This window comes from Nuphar pumila, chromosome 10 (genome assembly GCF_984573655.1).
Source record: "Nuphar pumila chromosome 10, dmNupPumi1.hap1.1, whole genome shotgun sequence".
In the NCBI taxonomy this organism is placed as follows: Eukaryota; Viridiplantae; Streptophyta; class Magnoliopsida; order Nymphaeales; family Nymphaeaceae; genus Nuphar; species Nuphar pumila.
Genome location: NC_143258.1, coordinates 117,705,595 through 117,727,172, shown reverse-complemented (window position 1 = coordinate 117,727,172; position 21,578 = coordinate 117,705,595). Strand labels below are relative to the sequence as shown.

Below are 21,578 nucleotides of genomic sequence, written 5' to 3'. Positions count from 1 at the left end.
TACAGATGATAAGAAGGTGGACACTCCAGAAGTGATCAATGTTAAAATGAAAATTGATGATGGAGAGTGTCTTGATGATCTCACTTCGTTCAAACAACTTGTTGGAGCACTTTTCTATCTCTCCATCACTCGGTCAGACATAGCACATGTTGTACACACAGCTAGCCAGTTTCAACATGCTCCCACTTCTGTTCACATGGGAGCGGTTTTACGTATTATTAGATATTTAAAGAGTTCTCTCTCACGAGGACTATTCTTGTCTGCATCGTCATCATTAGATTTAATTGCTTATATTGATGTTGACTGGGGAGGTGATTCTAATAATAGGCACTCAACCATTGGTTTCTGTGTATTTTTAGGTGAATCTCTAATATCATGGAGGTGCAACAAGCAGCAAAAGGTTTCTCTTTCCTCCAATGAAGCTGAATATAGAGTCATGGCAACCACCACAATGGAAGTTGTTTGGCTCAGGCGACTGCTCGCTGATATGGGAGCTGAAGCAACACAAGCCTCACGAATGTATTGTGACAACAAGAGTGCAATCCACAACGCAAGCAACCGGACTTTCCATGAGCACACCAAACACATTGAAATGGATTGTCACTATGTCAGAGACGAGTACTTGAATGGAACCATTGATCTGCCGTATGTGACGTCAGAATACCAATTAGCAGACTTCTTCACCAAGCCTCTCGCGGCTCCCAGATTTCACTTCCTCTTAGACAAACTTTCGCTCGTTGTACCGTAAGTTTGAGGGGGAGTGTTAAAATGTAAACACGTATATAATAACATTATTATTATAATATTATTATTATATATTTTTGTATTTATACTTTTTTATAATTTTTCTTTTTGTTTTTGGTATCTAGTTCTATTAGAACTAGATACATCTAGTTTGGTCAAGTTCCAGTTGAAACTTGACCAACTTTCTAGCTGTTGGAACTAGTCCAACGGCTAGAATTCTAGTTGTTGGAAGTTCCAACAGCTAGAAAGGGAGAGCTCATTATGAGCTCTCCTTAATACTCTTGTATAAATAGGGGTGCATCCCCTTGTGTAAACTATTCCTCTAAATGCTTTTTAAGCATTTTTCTCTCATAAATAAAGTGTTATTTATTTTTATGTTTTTCCATTTATACCCTTTTATGGGTCTTGTCTAAAGTATCTTTTAGATACTTCCTTTCGAGTAGATTCAAGTGCATTCATGGAGCCTACCATTTCATTACATCCCCATGCCATATGACGCTTTCGGTGTTGTCCTTTTGAGGACTTGTGCTTATGCACATTTAGGCGGCTCTTTGTAGCCATTGTATGCACTTTGTGCCTGTGTAGTGTCTTATTGCCTTTGTATTATCCCTTAGTGGATTTATATTTGTGTTTGTGCACATTGTACTTTGATTTCCACATATTTCATTACACATATCATTGGCTCTTCACATTTACCAATAACTGAACCAAGTTAATCCATCCATGTTATTAAGACATACTTTTATCTTTGGTTTCAGCTTGTAATTGTTTTATAATCTCTCTTCCCTCTATGCATGTGGTGTGTGTACATGTGTATGTGATATATATATATATATATATATATATATATATATATATATAATCAATTGTACCTACAATCTAGTTGGGATCTCAGGATGCAAGTTGTTTTGACTCAAACATTGTGTATGTGTTCAGAATGGTCAATTAAGTGGAATTGACCCTTGAATCATGTTTTCTCGATGAAAAAACATATTTTATTGGTCAGGAAAATTTAGTGCATTTATGGTCGTCGATTTTTGCATCACCAAAAAAAACGTGTACATACGCCATATTCTGACCATCCACAAGCAGTAATCCACTAAATGGAGCATATAGATCACATCTATAATTTAAGAACTACCAAAAAAGCAAAAAAAGAAAAATATCGAGTATTACAAAGTAGATTGTAGGTACAATTGGTTGTAGCAAATCTATAGCGAGAGAGAGATTTGAACAATCAGGACCACATGTGATAAGTAGTCAAAAGAGGTAGTCTGAGCCTAGGCTCTAGTCCCTCAAAAGGCCTAGCTGGTGCCTAGGCGGGACTAGTCAGGATAAAAAAAGAAAATTTAGTAAAATTAAAAACAACAACAACGCCTTCATCCCAAACAATTGGGGTCGGCGATATGAACCAAAAAGAAAATCATTTTGAAAAATTACAATAAATTCTTAAAAATAATTGAAAACATATTTAACACAATTTGTGAAGTTAAATAACTGGAACTTAAAAAAAATCATGAATGAAACTAAAGAATTAGAACATAATTACATTTTTAACATTCATATCCATGTAAACAAATTTTGTTTAGCTTTGCTGCATGGAGACCCATAAAGCAAGATTATTTGACATAAAATATAAAAAATCAGAAAAATAAGAAAAAAACTGAAAAACTTAAATATTTCAAAATACACAATCAAGACATAATTGTCTTAAATGTTATAAAAAAAGTGTAAAATACTAACCATGGTACCTCATTCCCCCACCTAAGTACTCGCCTAGGCACCTAGGTGCTCCTAGGAGCTTGCGCCTAGGTAGCCTAGGAAGGATTTACTACCTGGCATATCTGTAACAATATGCCCCCACATATAAATGCATGATGTAGAAAACAGCATCAGCCTAAACTTGGGTTGATACCCATTGCTTACATGCATCTGTATCCATTAAAAACTTTCTTCCAAAAATTAGCTCAAGACTACAGATCTAATATTCTTCGCCCTTTTGGGTTCCATCTATATTTCACCTATATGAGTTGTCTTGAGTACAGACCATGAGAATCATCAGTTCAGTTTTCCCCTAACAAAAACAAGACCCAGAACATAGAGGATATAAGTACCTAGAATCTATGACGAAGGTAATAAAAAAATCCATTGAATTTTCAATTCAATTGATAACTCCGTCTCAGTGCATTATTTTTTTTCGAAATAGGCAAGCTGGAGTATAAACCCCATGTAATTCAACCTGAAGACCCATTTATTATGATAGTGTGACCTAACCACCCAGCTATCGCATCCGACCCCGGATTCAGTAAATGGTTAAGTTATGATTAAAGCAAAAGTATGTCAAGTGAAGAACTTCAAAATGCTCTATGAACTTTATATTAAATTTTAGATATAATATTACTTCTCTAGAATATCCAATTCTTATACATAAACATTATATTACAAAACAACTACTGATATTGATGAAATATTACCTTCTGAATTGCTTTCCAAGAAGAAGTATTCCTTTTGTGTGGCTTCGGAAACACAGGCTTGGAATGAATGGCCCATAAATCTTCAGGATTCTACAGGTAGCATTACACCGAATTCACATCAATCACCCCATGATCTAGCTCATAATATGCATTTCAAACAAAACAAGAAGAAATTTCAATAAAATAATAAACAGCAAGACTGTAAGACATTTAATACAGTGCTTATATGCACCACACAAATATCTTCATATAATAATAAATATTAATAGGTAAGTGACAGGTCTTGCACTGTGGCATTCATCTCTTGGTCATATTTGAGGGTCCGTTGTTTCTCTATTAGTGTCTACTACAAGTTCCTTGTAAAATTTTGCCACTTTCATAATCTCATTCTAAAGGTTACAGAGAACACTGACTTACTTTGTAAAGGTATCTTAGTTTCTCTCTCTGACTCCTGTGGTCCAGCTAGTGTTATTAAAAATGTGCCTCACCTCAAGGCGAGGACCTTTATGCCTTGAGGCGCATGTATAAAATGCAAAAGCCCCAAGGCGTGCGCCTCATACGCCTTAAGGTGCATGCCTTGGGGCGAGGCGTGCCTCAAGATGAGGCGTATACTCCTCGGATTTTTGGTCAAATGAGGGTCAAAGCCCCCATTTGACCAAAAATTAGGGTTTAAACAAAGGGCCCCCAACCCTAATTAGGGTCAGGGGCCCTAATTTTTTCTTTTTTCAAGCAGTCGCTCTCTCTCTCATATTTTTCTCACGCAGTCTCTCTCCCCCTCATCTCTCTCTCTCTCTCTCTCTCTCTCTCTCTCTCTCTCTCTCTCTCTCTCTCTCTCGTGGTCGAGCCCCCTCCTCATTTGTTGAAGAACCTCTCGGCCACACAACCTCTCCTTCTCGCCCCTGCGATCCAGAGGGCGTTTTCATTTAGGTAATGCTCCTCCCCCCTCTTCATTTACAAAATTTCATAATCTACTAGTATTTGAATTAATCTTGCATTCTATGTCTTTTCTCAATAAAGATACGAAAGAATTTGTATATGTTTTTCTTTTCTGTTATTTTTCTTAATTTTTTAATATGGACTTCCTGTGAATTGTTTATTTGTACAAGTCACTTAATTCCTTTCATGTCTATCAGATGCATGAAACTTTTCTTGATCATATTTTAACCTTATATTTTTCTTTTCAAGTTTCAGCAATATCACTTTCACAGGTCAATTTTTTCACCTTCTATTGGTTGCTGGAAAAACTGTATAAATGGGATGTCTAAATAAAAGAACATAAGTTGGCACCCATTGATCTATTTAAACAAAAAACTTCTACGTGATTCACTTTTTCCATGTGATTTCCTTTATTAATCTTTAGTCATACTTCGGCTTATTTCTTTTAATCTGTATGATTAATATTCTGTGATGTATGTTTCCTTTTTCTGCAGCATGGTTCATGCTTGATACTCTTTTTTAGTGATGTCCGATTGAATCATATTTTAAATCTTTTTCTGTTGCATTAAATTATATGTTGCTATGTATGTATCCTCTTTCCTCCTTATACATGATAATCTAAATGTAGGTGACATCAACACAAGGCACACTGGTCTTTAAGATTTAGAATATTCGTTTGGACATTGAGATCACATTTGGATGTTATTTATTGTTTGAATGAGAAATCATCCTAAGGTGTTGTAAGATGACCTGAATTTTCTTCATAGATCACAATACTAATGACATGATATACTTTTAATATTGATTTTCACTTATCAGATTTTAATATTGATTTCTTCATAGATGCAACGTTCTCAATAGATGTATACATGTTATTTTCATCTAAATAATTGATACAATTTTGATTGCTGCATATTTGGTAGTGTTTTAAGTTGTTGATACACATTTGAGTATTTGGGTCTTTTTCCTTTGTTGTTGAATGATTCAGGTCCATGAGAATGATTCCATAGAACTGTAAATGTTCTTTTATCTGGATTTTGAATGTGTTTGTTATCAAATATTGGTATTTGGAATGTAAATTGTTATGTTAATATAATTTTCTTATATGTATTTTTGCAATTGAACAATGGGAAGAGATGTAGGATGGGATCATGGAGCTAAAGTTCTGAATCCCACTAAAGATCCCAAACTCGTAGGACACGTAATTTGCAATTACTGTCATAAGGAGAATACAGGAGGCATCTATAGGTTAAAACATCACTTAGCTGGCACGAAACATGGTGTAAGCTAAGTCACACGGACTCGGCTAGGGAGGCTCCGCACCCAAGTCGACACGCCCTGACACGGGTGCGGACACGAACGCTGCTTAGGACACGGTCCGGACTCGGTCAACGACGAGTCAGACTCGGTCAACGAATCGAGGCTGAGTCCGTCCTCGTTTTGGACTTGGTCAACGTTGACTGAGTCTATATTCATCCATTTTTAAGGCGAAAAAACTAAAAAAATTGATTGTTTTATATATTTTTTTTAAAATATATATATATATAAAGAGACTACATTGTGCACAGTCACAGTGCACAGTGCACAGTCACAGTGCACAGTGCACAGTCACAGTGACTGTGCTGTGCTGTGCACAGTGCAGACTGTGTTGTGTGCACAATCACAGATTGTGCATTTTTTTTTTAAATATATATATATATATATATATATATATATATATATATATATATATATTAGAAAAAGGAGTCTTCACGTTCAGCTGTGTAGGAAAAGAAAGAACGAAATAATAGAAGAAGAGGTTGCAGGAAGAAAAGACGTTGGAGTCTCTATCTGCGTCTATCATTGTATTAATAATATATTGAGTATATAATTTTAGGGTACGAAAATACCCTCTAGCAACATCTTAAATTACATTACATAATAATTGGATCTTGACCCAGTTCAGTACATGGATCGGGTTGGGTCCTGTACATACACAAGTTGGGTACAAGACCCAATAACGACTTCTTTTCAATATATATATAGCCGAGTCCCCGTGTCCAAAATTTTTAAAATTGCGCCGCACCCGTGTCGCACCCGCACCCACACTCATGTGACATAGGGTGTAAGCATATGTGAAGCGGTTTCACCTGATGTGAAAAGGTTTTTTTAGAATCATCTAAAGGATCAAAAGCAAAAGAAACAAGAGGAGGAACAAAACAAGTTCGAAATCGGGAGTGTTTATTTCGAATCATCAACAGGCGATAATATGAACAAAGAAACCAGTGGATTATGTAGTGTTGCAAAAACAAGCACATGTGGTCCCATAGACTTCTTTGTGAACAAAAAAGCATGACAAACCACAATAAACATTGCTTTCAAAAGAGATGAGAGAAAAAGCGTATGTCGTGTCATTGGTAGATCTTTGCAACAGTCCATATTTTGGTGCAATAGTAGAAGTTGTTGCAAATTATGGGCGAGGGTTCAAACCGCCTTCTTACCACGAGATCAGAACGTGGATTTTGAAGGACGAGGTAGATTGTACTTATGAAATTTTAAAAGAGTTCAAAAAGGAATGGCCAAAAGTTAGTTGTAGCATTATGGTAGATGATTGGACAAATAAAAAAGAAAGAAACTTAATTAATTTTCTTATGAACAACTCATCTGGGACAGTATTTTTTAAGTCCGTTGACATCAACGACATGGAAAAAACTGGTGCAAATTTGTGTAAGTTGTTAAAGAAGTTGGTGAAAATAATGTGGTGCAATCAAGGTTTTAAAACCCGTGACTCGGAACTCGACTCGTTCTTTATTGACTCGTGACTCGGTGGGTCAACTCGGTGACTCGGACCGAGTTTTGTTAACTTTTGATTTTAAAAGAAAAACAATATATAAATTATCATTTAAACATATAAAAGTTTGTAGAATGACTTAATTACTAATGTAATTGATTAATAATTAAAATAACATCAAGTAAAACTATATCTAACTTATAATTACTCATCTAATATCAAGAAATCGAACAACCAAGCAAAACAATAATTCAATATTTCAATAAAAATAAGCCCTAAAGTAAAGTTAAGTTACAAAGTTCATAAATATAAAGTTAATGATCATAACACAATGACAAAATCAAATTTCAAACATCCAAAATTCATCCACTTTTACAAAATATGATATCTCAATTCTCAAGTCAAGAGTCAATGACTCAAATCTCAAATAGAGGCGAAGTGCTATTATTTGGAACTTCATTTGAATCAATTCTTGAGTTGGAAGTAGAAATTAAAGGCTGATTTGGAGTACTAGTGGTTGCATTTTCCCTTGCATCTTCATCTTCAACTCCATCACCACCTTCGTCATCAATAAGATTAGCTTCTTCAATGTTTTCAACTTCCATCTCCAAGTCTCTTAAGAAATCCTTCATTCAATAAAATATGACACATTTGAGTTAACATGCAATAGAGAAAGACAACAACAACAACTACGCCTTCATCCCAAAACAATTGGGGTCAGCGATATGAACCAAAAAAAGAAATTCATTTTGGGTCTTCCACAAGAATCCATGCAATAGAGAAAGACAAAAAACTAAATTAAAAAAATTTTAATCAAGTTAAAATATCAAACAAACTTTTACGGTTTGACCTCATCTCCATCTAAAACTCCTTCTTGCATGACCCATTCATCCATTTGTGTTTGCAAATATATATTGTCCAAAAAAAATGGGTCAAGACGTGTTCTCTTTAATTGCTTTTCTCTCAGACGTAAATTATAATGGACAAACACTAAGTCATTAAGTTTCTTTTGAGCTAATCTATTTCTTCTCTTAGTGTGAATTTGATCAAAGGTACTCCAATTTCGTTCACATCTAGATGAAGAACATGTTTGACTAAGTATACGAATAGCAATTTTTTGAAGATCGGGGGCACATATTCCATGCATTTTCCACCACATTGCTGCATAAAGCCAAAACACACAAAAATGAAAAGTTGATTAAAGAAATATTCTTTTGCACAACACAACAATAATGTTAAAGATAAATCACCTGGCTTATGCTCATCTCTAGTCATAACAGCTATAGAAGTACCAAAATCTGCACTTGCGTCTTCAAATAACTCAAGTTGCTTGCATGCTCTTACTCTAGCTGAAATATTTGGCTAACTTCTCAATACATTGAATTAAACCACGCCTTACTTCAGGATGCTTTGTGAATTACATGAAATAGTGCAAATAGTCAAATACATTAAATTGGTAATTGATAAAAGAAAGTTCATATTCCAAATTTAAAACAATTAATAAAAAGATATAAACAAATACATACCTTAGAAAATTGTGGACTATAGTGGTATTTGGGATTGAGATAGTATGTTGTTGCATGAAGAGGGTGATGAAGTTGATTTTCCCAATGATTGTCAATTATTTTCTAATAAGGTTTATATTTTTTCTCGTCATTGTCATGAATTTCTTTTATAGCCTCTTTGGCTCTATCCATAGCTTCATAAAGATAACCCATTGTAGGATTTTCTTCTCCATCGACCATTCTCAAAACTTTGACCAGAGGTTCTATAGTTTTAACAGTTGATTCTACGACTCTCCAAAAATTACTATTCAATATAATATCCTCCATCTCTTTTCCCTCAACAAATGATGAATATTTTGAATTGTTCCATTCATCTGATGCCATAATTTTTCTAAGACCACTTCGGTGTTCTAGCAAAGATTGAAGCATGATAAAATTAGTGGCAAATCTTGTAGTAACCGGTCTTAGAATTTCTTTCTTATTAGAAAATTAAGTCTTCATTAGGTTCAAAACAAAAGTATGATTGTAGATGAACTTCGTGATCCTTTTTCCTTTTTTCACACATCCAGCTATGCTTTTTATCTTAGAAAAATCTTCACGCATGAGATCTATGCAATGAGCTGCACAAGGAGTCCAAAATATGGTTTTCCTCCTATCCTCCGACATCTTTCCAGTTGCTTGATAGTTGGCTGCATTATCTGTGATTATCTGTCATTTTTTAATTTCAAAACATTATTAACATACTAGACAAATTATAAATATCAATGTTTAATAGAAAATTACAAAAGAACAGAATAATATACCTGAACAACATTCTCTGCACCTACTGTTTCCACCACTTCATCAAATAATTTTAATAAATTTCCTCGATTCTTCACGATACTTGTTGCATCAACTGATTTCAAGAAGTAAATGCCCCTTGAACAATGAACCAAAAAATTTATCAATGTCCTTTGTGTTGCATCTTTCCAACCATCAGCATAATAGAACAACCCATTTCAGCCCAAGACTCCTTGTATTCTTTGAAATAATCATCAATTTTTTTAATTTCTTGTAACAATCTTCCAGAAATCTCAAATGAAGAAGGCGGCTTCAATCCCATTCCTACTGAGGAACAAACTTCAATCATCTTCGTAAAGTAAGGAGAATTGGTTGCGTTGAAAGGAATGGCTGAATGATAAAAAAATCTCGCAATAGCTGAACATAACCCATCTCTAGCTTTTTTATCCAAAGCTGCTTTTATTCCAAGTTGTTTCATTGATGGAGACCCTGCTTTCACTTTAACAAAAGCATCAAGATTATGCTTTGGGGCATCATTCATCAATTTTTTTTCCTTTATATATCTTTTCTCAGAAGACTCATCACTTTCATCTGACAAGTCCATTTCATTATCATTTACTTCAATAAAGGAACCAATCTCATTTACAATATTTCTCTTATATAATTTGTGTTTCTTAAATGACTCCAAATTCTTACGAATTTTTTTTCTTACAGATTCTTCGACTTTGTCACATGGTTTCACCTCTCCTTTAATATCAGCAAGATGATACTTAAGTCTATTAATGCCACCACTCATTTGTTTTGTACACCAAGTACATTGTACCTTCTTCTTTTTCTTATCAAGTGGTAAACCAAAATCCCACACAGGGTCCTTTCCTTTAGTGAATGCTATTGAAGTCCTTGAAGATCCTTCTTCTGACATTTCTTGATGACTTGATAAATCTAAAACTTTTAAATTTGAAAAGTTAAAAACATACTTACGGTTAGCAGATTATGCACAAACCCACCAAGGAAAGTTAAAAACATAGTGTCATACAAGTATAAAACTAAAACTATACATGGTACACTACACAATGCACACAAACTGAACATTGTATATGCTCATCAACATAAGCAAGTTATCATTTTTTTTTACTATTAACACTAGCACGATCAAGTTATCAACAACAAAAAAAACCATTAGTGCATGCTTCGTTGCCAAAAAAAATAAATAATGGATCCATGCTAATTTTTTTTGTCAAATTTGTTTGGTTAAAATAGCGAAAGAAATGATGGCATATTATTTCACAACTTCAGCAGCCTACATCTTCAACAGTGAGAATAAAGCAAACCCAATCTTGGCTGCATCTATCAAGGATAAGAACAAGAAATATGCAATGCTATTGATTTATTTACAAACTACCAAATAGCCACATTGAATTTCTCCAGAATATGATGGTGAAAAAAATAAACAAAAGCCTTCAAAGAAAAATGTCCACAGAAAAAGAAGTGGTCTACAACATTGATATACACACAAGCAGAAAAAATAGAACTGCATCTCTTATACAAACATAGATAATAGAAATGTTCACAACTGTAATAACCGCAAATTTTTCTATTAAAAATTTTAATGTTTTATACGTAATATAGGCTGATTTGGGCACGGATCCAAGTTTCGGATCCAGAACCCATACTTAAGTAATACCCCTTATACATATAAACCTATTAAATATCCATATATACGTAAATAAGAAAATAAATAATATATATATATATCATTAGGTGGGGTTTGGACCCAACTATGGGTCCACGTCTTTAAATAAGACCCGGATCCAACACGTTGTTGGATCCCGAGTGCGGGTCTCGGTTCGGACCCGGACCCGACCCACACCCTGTAAAACGAAATAAAAGGGGGCAACCCGATATGGGTTGCCCAATAAATATAAGAGGGAGAAAACCCTCTCCCCCGATAAATCTCACGTTAGGGTTCTTTTGAACCGTAACACGCTGAGAGTGAGAGAGATGGGGAGGAGCGGGGAACACTGCGCAGCCGCCGGGATGGGGGGGTTCCATCCTTTTCGGGGGGGCACCCTCCTACAAATGGGGACCCCGAACCCCTCTTCCATCCCTCTCTCGCTATCTCTTTTCCCTCTCTCACTCTCCTCGGCCTCTCTATCTTTCGGATCGCCCTCCGAGTTGCGGTCTGCTGCTCGAAGCCTTCGTTGAAGACGCCGACCTCCTCTCCAGTGGTGGTGCTGTCCAGGCCGACCGACCTCCTCTCTTGGCTGTCGCAGTATCTTCGCCAGAATATGGTAGGGTCTCTGTAAACTTTTTTCAGGTTGAGCATGGGCTTGGTGGGGTGTGGGTTGTCCAAAACCCAAATCGGTCGATTTGCAAGGGGGAGGGGAAATCTCTAATGTTGGGGTTGTCTGTCAACCCCAAACCGAAAACCCCAAATTTTTAATTTGGGGGTTTCAGATTTCTTTTTTTTGGGGATCGAGCGTGAAGTGTGTGGGGGTTGTACAAAAAATAAAAAAAAAAAGTTTATGTGATATATTAAACCGAAGTATGGTTCGGTGTTTTAAAGGTTTAGGCATCGTCCATCAAGTTCGGGGTAGGTTGTGTTTACCTGTGATTTTCAAAGTGTGGTGTGAACATTTTTCTGGTCTTCGTAAATATATTAGCATCCTGAATGTATTTCATAAATTTCCAAATCCTTGCAGATAATATTGCACTCAATTAGTTGCATGAAACACAATATTGCAATATTCTTCTTGTCATTTTCCTGATATTTTGTGTGGTGTACCTCGGGCAGCAGACGTTTCACTAGATCATGCACCTATTCTTATAGAGACAGGGTAAATTCAGGTTTATGGCATATTGTACAGTTCTTGTGTGAAGTTCTTCTTAAAGCTAAATCGAATTGCTTGTTGTATAGGTTGTAGGGTAGCTAAACTATTAACAGTTTTGGGTGCATGTGGCCGTATGGAATATGTCTTTCTTTGTTTTCCTGCGTAACACGGCATGTTATTGGATACTTATTTAGTCTGTAAAGTACAGTAAATGGCTGAACCGATAGTTATTGTACATGCTGTATTTTAGTGAACTGAAATGTTAAATAATACTTAGTTCATATGACTGAATAGAGTCTAGTGGGGTTTATTGGTTTCTTGCGTAACTCAGCATGCTATGCTATACTTAATTATTCAAAAAAAAAATACATTGTAATGACTGCGTGATCTGGTACATTGAATTTCCTGTGTTGTATAACTGAAATAGGTAGAATGGGTTTACAGTCTCTATTATTTTCGGCCTGTATTGTGATACACATCAAAAGATTATGTTTTTGGTATATTGGTTATAGACACTGCCTATGTCACAGGGATTCGGCTAGAAGGGTGCCACACCCGCGTCGACGCGACTCGACGCGGGTGCGGGTGCGGGTGCCGCACCGGGTGCGGTCAACCCGATCCTGGGTGCGTTGACCGCACCCAGGATCATTAAGGTCCATTTTTTTTAAAAAAAAAAAATTGCCCAAATGGGCTTCTCGAATTTTTTTTTAAAAAAAATTATGCTGAGTCAGCAGCTGACAGACAGCTGCTGCAGCTGTCAGCAACTGACAGAACAGCTGTTGCGGACAGCTGCAGCAGCTGTCTGTCAGCTGCTGACAGCAGCTGTCTGTCAGCTGCAAAATAAATAAAAAAAACCTATTCCGCGACCCCCTTTATATATATATATATATATATATATATATATATATATATATATATATATATATATATATATATATATATATATATATATATATATATATATTACATTTTTGCCCCTGCCGCACCCCGCACCCGGGTTTTTTGGAAGTGCCGAATCCCCGCACCCGCACCCATGTGACATAGGACACTGCATATGTTAGTTTCGACAATTGTAAATATTTCAAGATCTTTAGGAGATGCCTACTTCCCCTTTACATTTTGGTAAACAGAATGCAAAAGAATCTTAAGTTACTATTAATGAACTATTAATAGTGGGTTTGTGGATGTGCCAATTATCATTTTAATAAATTTTATCACCATTGATCCTTATAAAGGGCCGAGCTAAGTTAATGATGATTCAAGTCAAAGAAAGTTGTAACCACTCTTTTAGTTTAAGAAAACCATGGTAGTGATAGATGAATAAGAGTAATTTTCCCTTATGTGTAATTGTTATGATTTAAGGCTGGCATGTGAATCACCAAGCCTGGTACTTGAAGGTTTCACCTTGGCACTAAAGTTAAAAAGGTTAATACCCACATAAATATTAGCATTCGTGCGAGCACTTTGGGTGGGTTATGCAATCAATATGACAAAGGATTGGGACGGTTCTATACCCTGGGTAAATTGACTAAGGCTGAGAATTCTACGGCCGTGGTAGTAGAAGGAAGTTGGGGAAATGCCCTGTACTTCGGGAAATAAATTAAATAAAAAGATTAACCAACTCAGTTTCGGGCTTACCTTGGAGAGGGTAGGTGGTACAAAACTTCGGGGACATGTGTTTATTATTCGAGCGTAAAGCGACTCGTTGGTCCCAGTCCTCGGAGTTGGGGGACCCGGACTACCAATTTGTCCTAGGTGGTAGCTCTTTGTTCTTCTGCAGAAGTTAGGGATGCATCCTGTTTTGGTTTTGGCCTTTGGGAGTTTCTCTCGGTCACTGGCCGCTCCCTTGGGATTTCAGTCTCAGTTAGAATGGTCGGGTTAATAAAATACCCTTGAATAATATACCACCGAACGTTTTCTTCTGAGATGGTTGCCTTGGCCCGCGTGTACCCGTGGGATAAGAAAAGATAAACATCAATTATCACTTTGATGGAGTCATTAAAGAGACATTTGCATATTCTTTCAGCATGCTTTATATTCGGTGCTTGTGATGAAACGACATCCTAAAATGTGCAAAATATGCTTTAATTGTTTAATACCTTACTTGTTTAATTGTTGTAGTTGCATAAAATGCTCCACTTGTTTAATTATAACTGTTGCATAATCTACTTCTCTACTTAGATATATGTTTGTTATTGTCGTTGCATCGACTTCTTTATGTGCTTATGTATAGGCTGAAAATCAAACACGACACCCACATCACATACTTGACACATGATCTACTTGCAAGAAAAATTATAGTTTTTCTACTTAGACGTGGTAGTCTAATTCCTATAAGTTTTATCATTTTCAGGCACAGAGTAGTTTTATGAGCGACGCGGGATGAGGCGCTGACCAAGATTTGATCTACTTGTTCCCTGGCGATCCTACTTTCTTTCAGATTGAATTTTTGTCTTGAGACTCATAATGTGAAAAACTCTGATGTTGGATTCTATTATTATTGAAATAAAAATAAATGGTGTGATTTGCTTTTACCTTAGTGTATCATTCTGAAATGCTTAACCCATGGAATTATTAGTTGTTTTCGCTTTTAAAAAAAAAATCCTCAAAAAAATCTGGGTTAAAATTTCGGAGCGTTACAATAACGATATTTATATATTTGACAGGCTGCTATTCAAAATGGAAAAAGTACCCCTGGTGATGTACAATTTATGTAACCATGTGGAAGTTCTCCATGCAAAAATCCAGTGAACTTGTCATATATTTATTAAAGGCTGAGGAATTTGACTTGCAGTATTTGTGTGTTTGTGCCTAGTTTTCAATGTGTATTTCAGTGTGCAAGGATAACAATTCAGCTCCTGAAGTCATCAGAATTTGGTGTGGAGAAAGCAAGAACGTGCTGGAAAAATGAGCACCTTTAGTTTGGATCTCTTGGAAGGATGAAAGATAAATTTCATCGAATCAAAAGCAAAAGGCATGATAAATTAGCATCTTTGAGACAGTATCGATAGCGTGCGCCTCAGTACCTGTGAGGCGTACGCTTCAAGTACTGAGGCGTACGCATCGCCTGTGAGGCGTACGCTTCAAATACTGAGGTGTACGCCTCACAGGCGAGGTCGCAGCAGCCGAAGGACCACTTTGAATCCGTTACAAAACTGGTCGGAAAATCTTGCCGGAAATTATCGCAGCGGCAGAAAGAAACACAAAAGGGGAAAATTTGAAAAAACATACCTGGTGGCGTCGAAAAATGTCGTCGATGCACTATTTTTGCTGGAGAAGACACGTCGGAGCCGCGACAATGCCTTATATTCACCGTCGATGTGCCTTCGTCGGCGACTTGGCGTCACTGTTCATGCCGGAGTTAATGTTCGCGATGCAAATACAAAACGAAAAAAAATAAACATTGTTCACACCGGCGTCACTATTCACATCGGCGTCACTGTTCACGCCGGAAACTCCTTTCCGGCATCGCTTTTCTCGTCGGATGGCTGGAGCTGCAGTCGCACCTTCTCGGCTTTTCCTCTCATCAGTCGAGGGTTAAACACAATGAACAGTGAAAACCTAAAGGGTTTTCAACTTTTCGTTAACAATTTAAAGGTTAAAAGAAATAATATTACTAAAATGCCATTACCGAGTACCGTCCGAGTTGTTCGATTATTGTTGACCCATGACTCGTCCCGAGTCGCGTGAGTCCTCCAGCGAGTTATGTAAATCCGAAAACGACAGACTTCACCCGAGTTCTACGTGACTCGTGACTCGGCCGAGTCGAGCCGAGTCATGCCCGAGTCTTGGCCACCCGAGTATGCCTTACCGGGTTGACCCGCTGGAGGTCCGAGCCGAGCCGAGTCAACGAGTTGACTCGGCGAGTTTTTAAACGTTGGGTGAATTCATTACAGATAATGCATCAAATTATGTGGCAGCTAGGAATATGTTAACAGTAGGAAAAACATGTTTTTGGATATCATGTGCGGCGCATTGCTTGGATCTGATGTTAGAAGATATTGAAAATATTACAGTGGAAAATGCAAAAAAAATTACAAGATATATCTATAGTCATGCATGGGTATTAAATTTGATGTAAAAGTTTACAAAGAAGAAAGAACTTCTACGTCTAGCCGTCACTTGTTTTGCCACAACATATCTCACGCTTCATAGTATTGGATATTATAAGAAAAAGTTGAAGTCGATGTTCTTGTCTTCAAATTTTAGATCATCCAATTACTATAAGAAATCTGATGCTAAGAACATTTCTTATATTGTTCTTAATGATCATAAGTTTTGGTCTGCCATATCATATGCAATTAAAGCTACACTATCTCTCGTGAAAGTGTTGCGATTAGTAGATGCAGATGAGCCTGCTATGTGATTTTTGTACGAGGCAATGGATAGAGCAAAGAAGGAAATTGCTTCAAACCTTGACAAGGTTAAAAAAAAATATAAACCTATTTGGGGTATCATTGATAGACGATGAGACTTGCAACTTCATAAACCTTTGCATGCAGCTACCTATTATTTAAATTCTCATTTCCATTATGCTGACAACTTCAACCTGGATGAAGAAGTTATGAGTGGCTTTTATGATTGTGTTGAAAATTTGGTTTCTGATGTAAATGTTTGGTTAAAAATTATAACATAAATCGATGCATTTAAAAAGGCAAAGGAGTTGTTTGGTAGAGAGGCAGCTGTTACAACAAGAAAATTAAAAAGTCATAGTAAGTTTACAATTATGTTGTTATTTGTTAATATCTTCTTTATGTTTTTGTTAATTATGACATTCTTAATGTTTTTATCAATTTTTTATTGTTTTATTTGAATGCAACTGATTGGTGGAGTTCATTTGGGCACGAAAATCCTAAATTGATGAATTTTGCAATTCGAATTTTAAGTTTGATGTGCAGTGCATCGAGCTGTGAGAGGAATTGAAGTACTTTCTCATTGGTTTGTGACTTTGTATTTTATTTTTGAAATATATTTTTATAAGTGAATTATCTTATAATTGATTATCAATGAATTGAAATTATAGGTGCATACAAAACAGATGAATAGACTTGAACAAGAGAAGATGAATGCATTGGTTTTTGTAATGTATAATATGAAATTAAGAGAGAGAAATATGAGGAGAAGGGCTACCAAAGACCCTATATATCTGGATCATATAGACTTAGACGATGAGTAGATTGTGGAGAAAGAAGATCTGGTGTTTCCTAGTGATCCCAATTGGTTGGAGGATTCATGGTGGATCCGAACTTTGACATAAATGTCATTGAGCATGTGCCTATTGAAAAAGTCACTTCACCTCATGATTCACAAAGTGGTTCTAGGCAAGACAGGTCTTCAAGAGATCAAGGTAAAGTCATATTCCTTTTACCTTGCTATGAATATAAATGTATTTTTTTAATTAGATAAAATAAGTATTTAATACATGATTTTTTATTAAATAAAAAAGAAAAGCAAAAGAAGTGACCAAGGATGTGGAAGAAGAGAGTGCATATGATGAAGAGTCAAAGAATGAGGATGAAGGAGAACTTATTTATATGAATTCATCAGATAATGACATTGAAGACTTAGATATTGATGATAACTAGACACAAGAAGAGCCTAGGCCCTAATGTTAAAACGTGAAGATCTCCATATTCACCTGTGCAGAGAAGAAGAAACGAAAATTGAAGAAGAGGCTGCAAAACACGTTAAATGGTTCCAGCGTGTTTTTATTGTATTAGAGATTGAGTATATAACTAATGCAGAATTTTAGGGTACAAAACTACCCTTTAATAATATACATAATTACAACACACTTTTATTATTTGGATCTAGATCCGATCCAGTACAGAAATCGGGTCTGACCATGCACAGACCCAACTTAGGTTCAAGACCCAGAAACGACTTCTTTTCAGCCTCCCTCAAGTTGTGCATGGTCCTAGACCATGAACAACTTGCCTTTTAGAAACCAGAATCTGTCCTTTGTCAGTCCTTTGGTGAATATATCTGCAACTTGCTCTTCAGTTCGCACAAACATAGGCTCAATCTCTTAAAAGGCATATTATTGATGGCACTTTGATTATCACACAACAGAAGTGATCGAACAATCGGTTCTCCCATCTCTGTTAGGAGATGTCTTATCCACGTAGCTTCAGCAGTGGCAGCAGCCATCGATCTGTATTCAGCCTTTGTACTCGACCTAGCAACCGCCTTTTGCTTTCTACTACTCCAAGAGACCATGTTCGAGCCAATGAAACTACAATAACCAGATATTGACCGTCGTTCATCTGGGTCACCCGCCCAATCAGCATCAGCATAGATAATGATTTCATGGCCACCTTTATTTAACTCAGTTTTCCTATACACCAGCCCATCACCAACTGTACCCTTTAGATAACGAAGTATTCGCTTAACTGCCTCCATGTGCGATGTATGAGGTTTATGCATAAACTGAGATACTTGATTTACCAAATAGACTATGTCGGGTCTAGTAAAAGTCAGGTATTGTAACATGCCCACTATGCTACGATATCTAGTGGGATCTTCATATAAATCCCCTTCCTTAGAGCTCAATTTTTGATGGACAATGCTTGGAGTTGCCAATGGCTTACAATCTTTCATACCTACCCTACTAAGAATATCCATCGTGTATTTGTGTTGAGTAAGAGTAAGTGCATCACACATTTTATTAACTTCCATTCCAAGAAAATATCGCAGATCACCTAGATCTTTCATTTTGAATCTCTGATTTAATAGCTTCTTTACTTCCTCAATATGGCTTTTGTAGTTCCCTGTGATAATAATATCATCGACGTATATTAACAGAAGAGTGGTCACATCTCGTTCACTGTAGATGAATAATAAATGATCTAGAAGAGACCGAGAGAAACCGTACTTTATTTCCAACGAAAAGCTCTCGAACCAGGACCGAGAAGCTTGTTTCAATCCATAGAGAGCTCTTTTTAACTTGCATACATAGTGATTGGCATCTTGTTCTGCATACCCGGTGGGTTGTTCCATATAGACTTCCTCTTTTAGGTCCCCATGTAGAAAGTCAATTTTTACATCTAACTGGCTCAACGTCCATCCATGTTCAATGGCTAGACCCAACACAATACGAATGGTTCCCATCTTAACGACAAGACTGAAAGTTTCATCAAAATCTTGTCCTTGTTCTTGTGTGAATCCTTTGGCTACAAGTCTAGCTTTATACCTTTCAATGCTCCTATCTGGTTTATATTTTATCTTGTATACCCATTTTGATCTGACTACATTTCTATCTAGTGGTCTAGGCACAACTTTCCATGTACCACATTCATGTAAAGCTTCCATTTCTTCATTTATTGCTTCGATCCATCTTCTAGAGTTTCCAGCTTGATAAAATGTGAGAGGCTCATCCTCTTTATTTATGGATGTTAGGAACAGTTGAAAATACAATGAAATTTTTTTATAGCTTACCCACCTGTCAAGCAGATGTCGGGTCCAAGTGGATCTTCTGATGTCCAACATCTGTGGAGAGTAAGTAGAAGGACCAAAATCATTATCACAAGAAATGGATGAGGGCTCTTGCTCTTTCTCTCTCCGGATGTATACAACACCCTTATACCTTACTGGCTCCAGGTTTTGTCTGGTAACCTCTTCTGATTGGGATACATTTGATGACTACTGACATATCTCCTTCTGGCTGCAATCTGTAGGACAATCCTCTCTAGCATTGGAGAAGAGTTCTGAATTTAACCATGGATCGCACACCTCAACACTGGGACTTGAACTAGCAATATGAAACAACTGGTTGATCGTCAAAGTTCATCTCGTCAAAAACGACATTCCTCGATATTTTGACATGTTTGCTCAATGGATCATAACACCTATACCCCTTATAGTCTTCAGCATATCCCACAAACCTGCACTTCAAGGCTTTGTCCTGAAACTTATTTCTCAATGAGTTGTCAACGTGAACATAGCAAACACATCCAAACATACGTAATTCATGAAGTCAGGGTGTATCCCAAATAGACAAAAAAATGATGACTTATTTTCTAAAATGGTCATGGGCAATCGATTTATCACATGGACTGTGGAGTGGAAAGCTTTTGTCCATAGAGTGATAGGTAAATTAGTCCTGTGCATCATGCTCGTTGCACTCTCAACAATATGTCGATACTCTCTCTGCAATTCTATTTTGTTGAGGTGTATGTGGGCAAGACACTCTTCTCTTTATCCCATTATGTTGAAGGAAACTAACAAAATCACTAGAAGAGAATTCACCTCCTTCATCACATTGGAAATTGAAAATGTTGTTAGAGAAATGATTTTTGACAAAGGAATGAAAAATTTGAAACAATCCAAAAACTTCTGATTTGTGTTTCATGAAGAATATTCAAGTATAACATGAATAACTATCAAAGAAAATGAGGTAATATTTGCTACCATAAATAGAAGCAATTGGGGCAGGGCCCCAGACATCAGAACATATGATCTCAAAAGGCCTTGAAGCTCTCTTATTAATTGAATTGAAGGACAAAACACGACTCTTACATAAATGACAACTAGGACACTTTATTTCACTGGCTTCTGAACCCAGACTGGACTTAGGAATGAAATTATTCGAGACAAGTTTTTCAATAAAATGTCGACCACAATGACCCAAACGACTATGCCAAAGAGTTAGCTTATTACATTCAGAGATGGCAAACACATATTTAGAAGGAACAAACGATGAATGATGATGAGGCTTCAAGGGTGAATCAGCAGAATGAACAGAGGAGGGATCTTCTTGGAAGATGTACATGTTGCATCGTCTCTTTCCCTCGGCGAATGTCTCCCTCGTGCAAAGATCCTTGACATAAACAGAAGAGGGAGTAAATTCAACTGAGGCATCAACATCATCAAGAAGTTTTGAGACAAAAACAATGTTCTTCTGGATATTAGGTGCATGAATAACATTTGAAAGATTAAGAGGAGACTTGGGCATGGGTATTTGCATTTCCAGTATGTGAGATGGAGTGATGAAAATCATCTCGTGTGACTATTCTTACCAACATAATGAGTAAGATTCAAGAGTTTACCCGCATCACCCGAGACGTGTGTCGCTGCTCTGGAATCGACGTACCAAATGCCTTTATCATTTTGTTTCATATTCAAGCCTGCTAAGGCTGCCAATAGCAACTCTTTTACTTCTCCATCCTTCTTAGCCTCTGTTTGTGAAGTTTTTCCCTTATTTTGAGGGTTGAACCAGCAATTTGCCTTGATATGCCCTTTCTTATTACATAGGAAACAGGTAGGAATAGGTCTTTGTCCCTGTATATTGGGCGTTGGAAGTATACCACAACCACCAAAAGCATTTCTCCCTTTCCTCGAAAAGAATTTCCTCCTTTGCCTCTACCATAAGTCAGTCTCGTAGCTAGCACATCTTGAGTTCCTGAATGAACATGGGTGTCCTCAGAAAACCCTTTCAGGGTCATTTCATACCACAGTAGCGTTGCACGAAGATCTTCAAATTTTGGAAGCTATGGGAGACACAACAAAGATGTCACCAGAACATGATAGTCTGGCCCCA

General features: G+C 36.7%; 1 protein-coding gene across 7 annotated transcripts in view; it reads right to left on the bottom strand.

Annotated features, from left to right (window-relative positions):
• The window catches only part of PHOT2 (phototropin 2), a 249,196-nt gene that overhangs the window by 170,181 nt on the left and 57,437 nt on the right, over window positions 1-21,578 (bottom strand). For all 7 annotated transcript variants that reach the window (XM_090019848.1, XM_090019847.1, XM_090019846.1 and 4 more), the window contains one exon: window positions 3,219-3,308. In XM_090019848.1, the coding sequence (XP_089875974.1) occupies window positions 3,219-3,308 (90 nt within the window). The remainder of the gene's footprint in view (window positions 1-3,218; window positions 3,309-21,578) is intronic.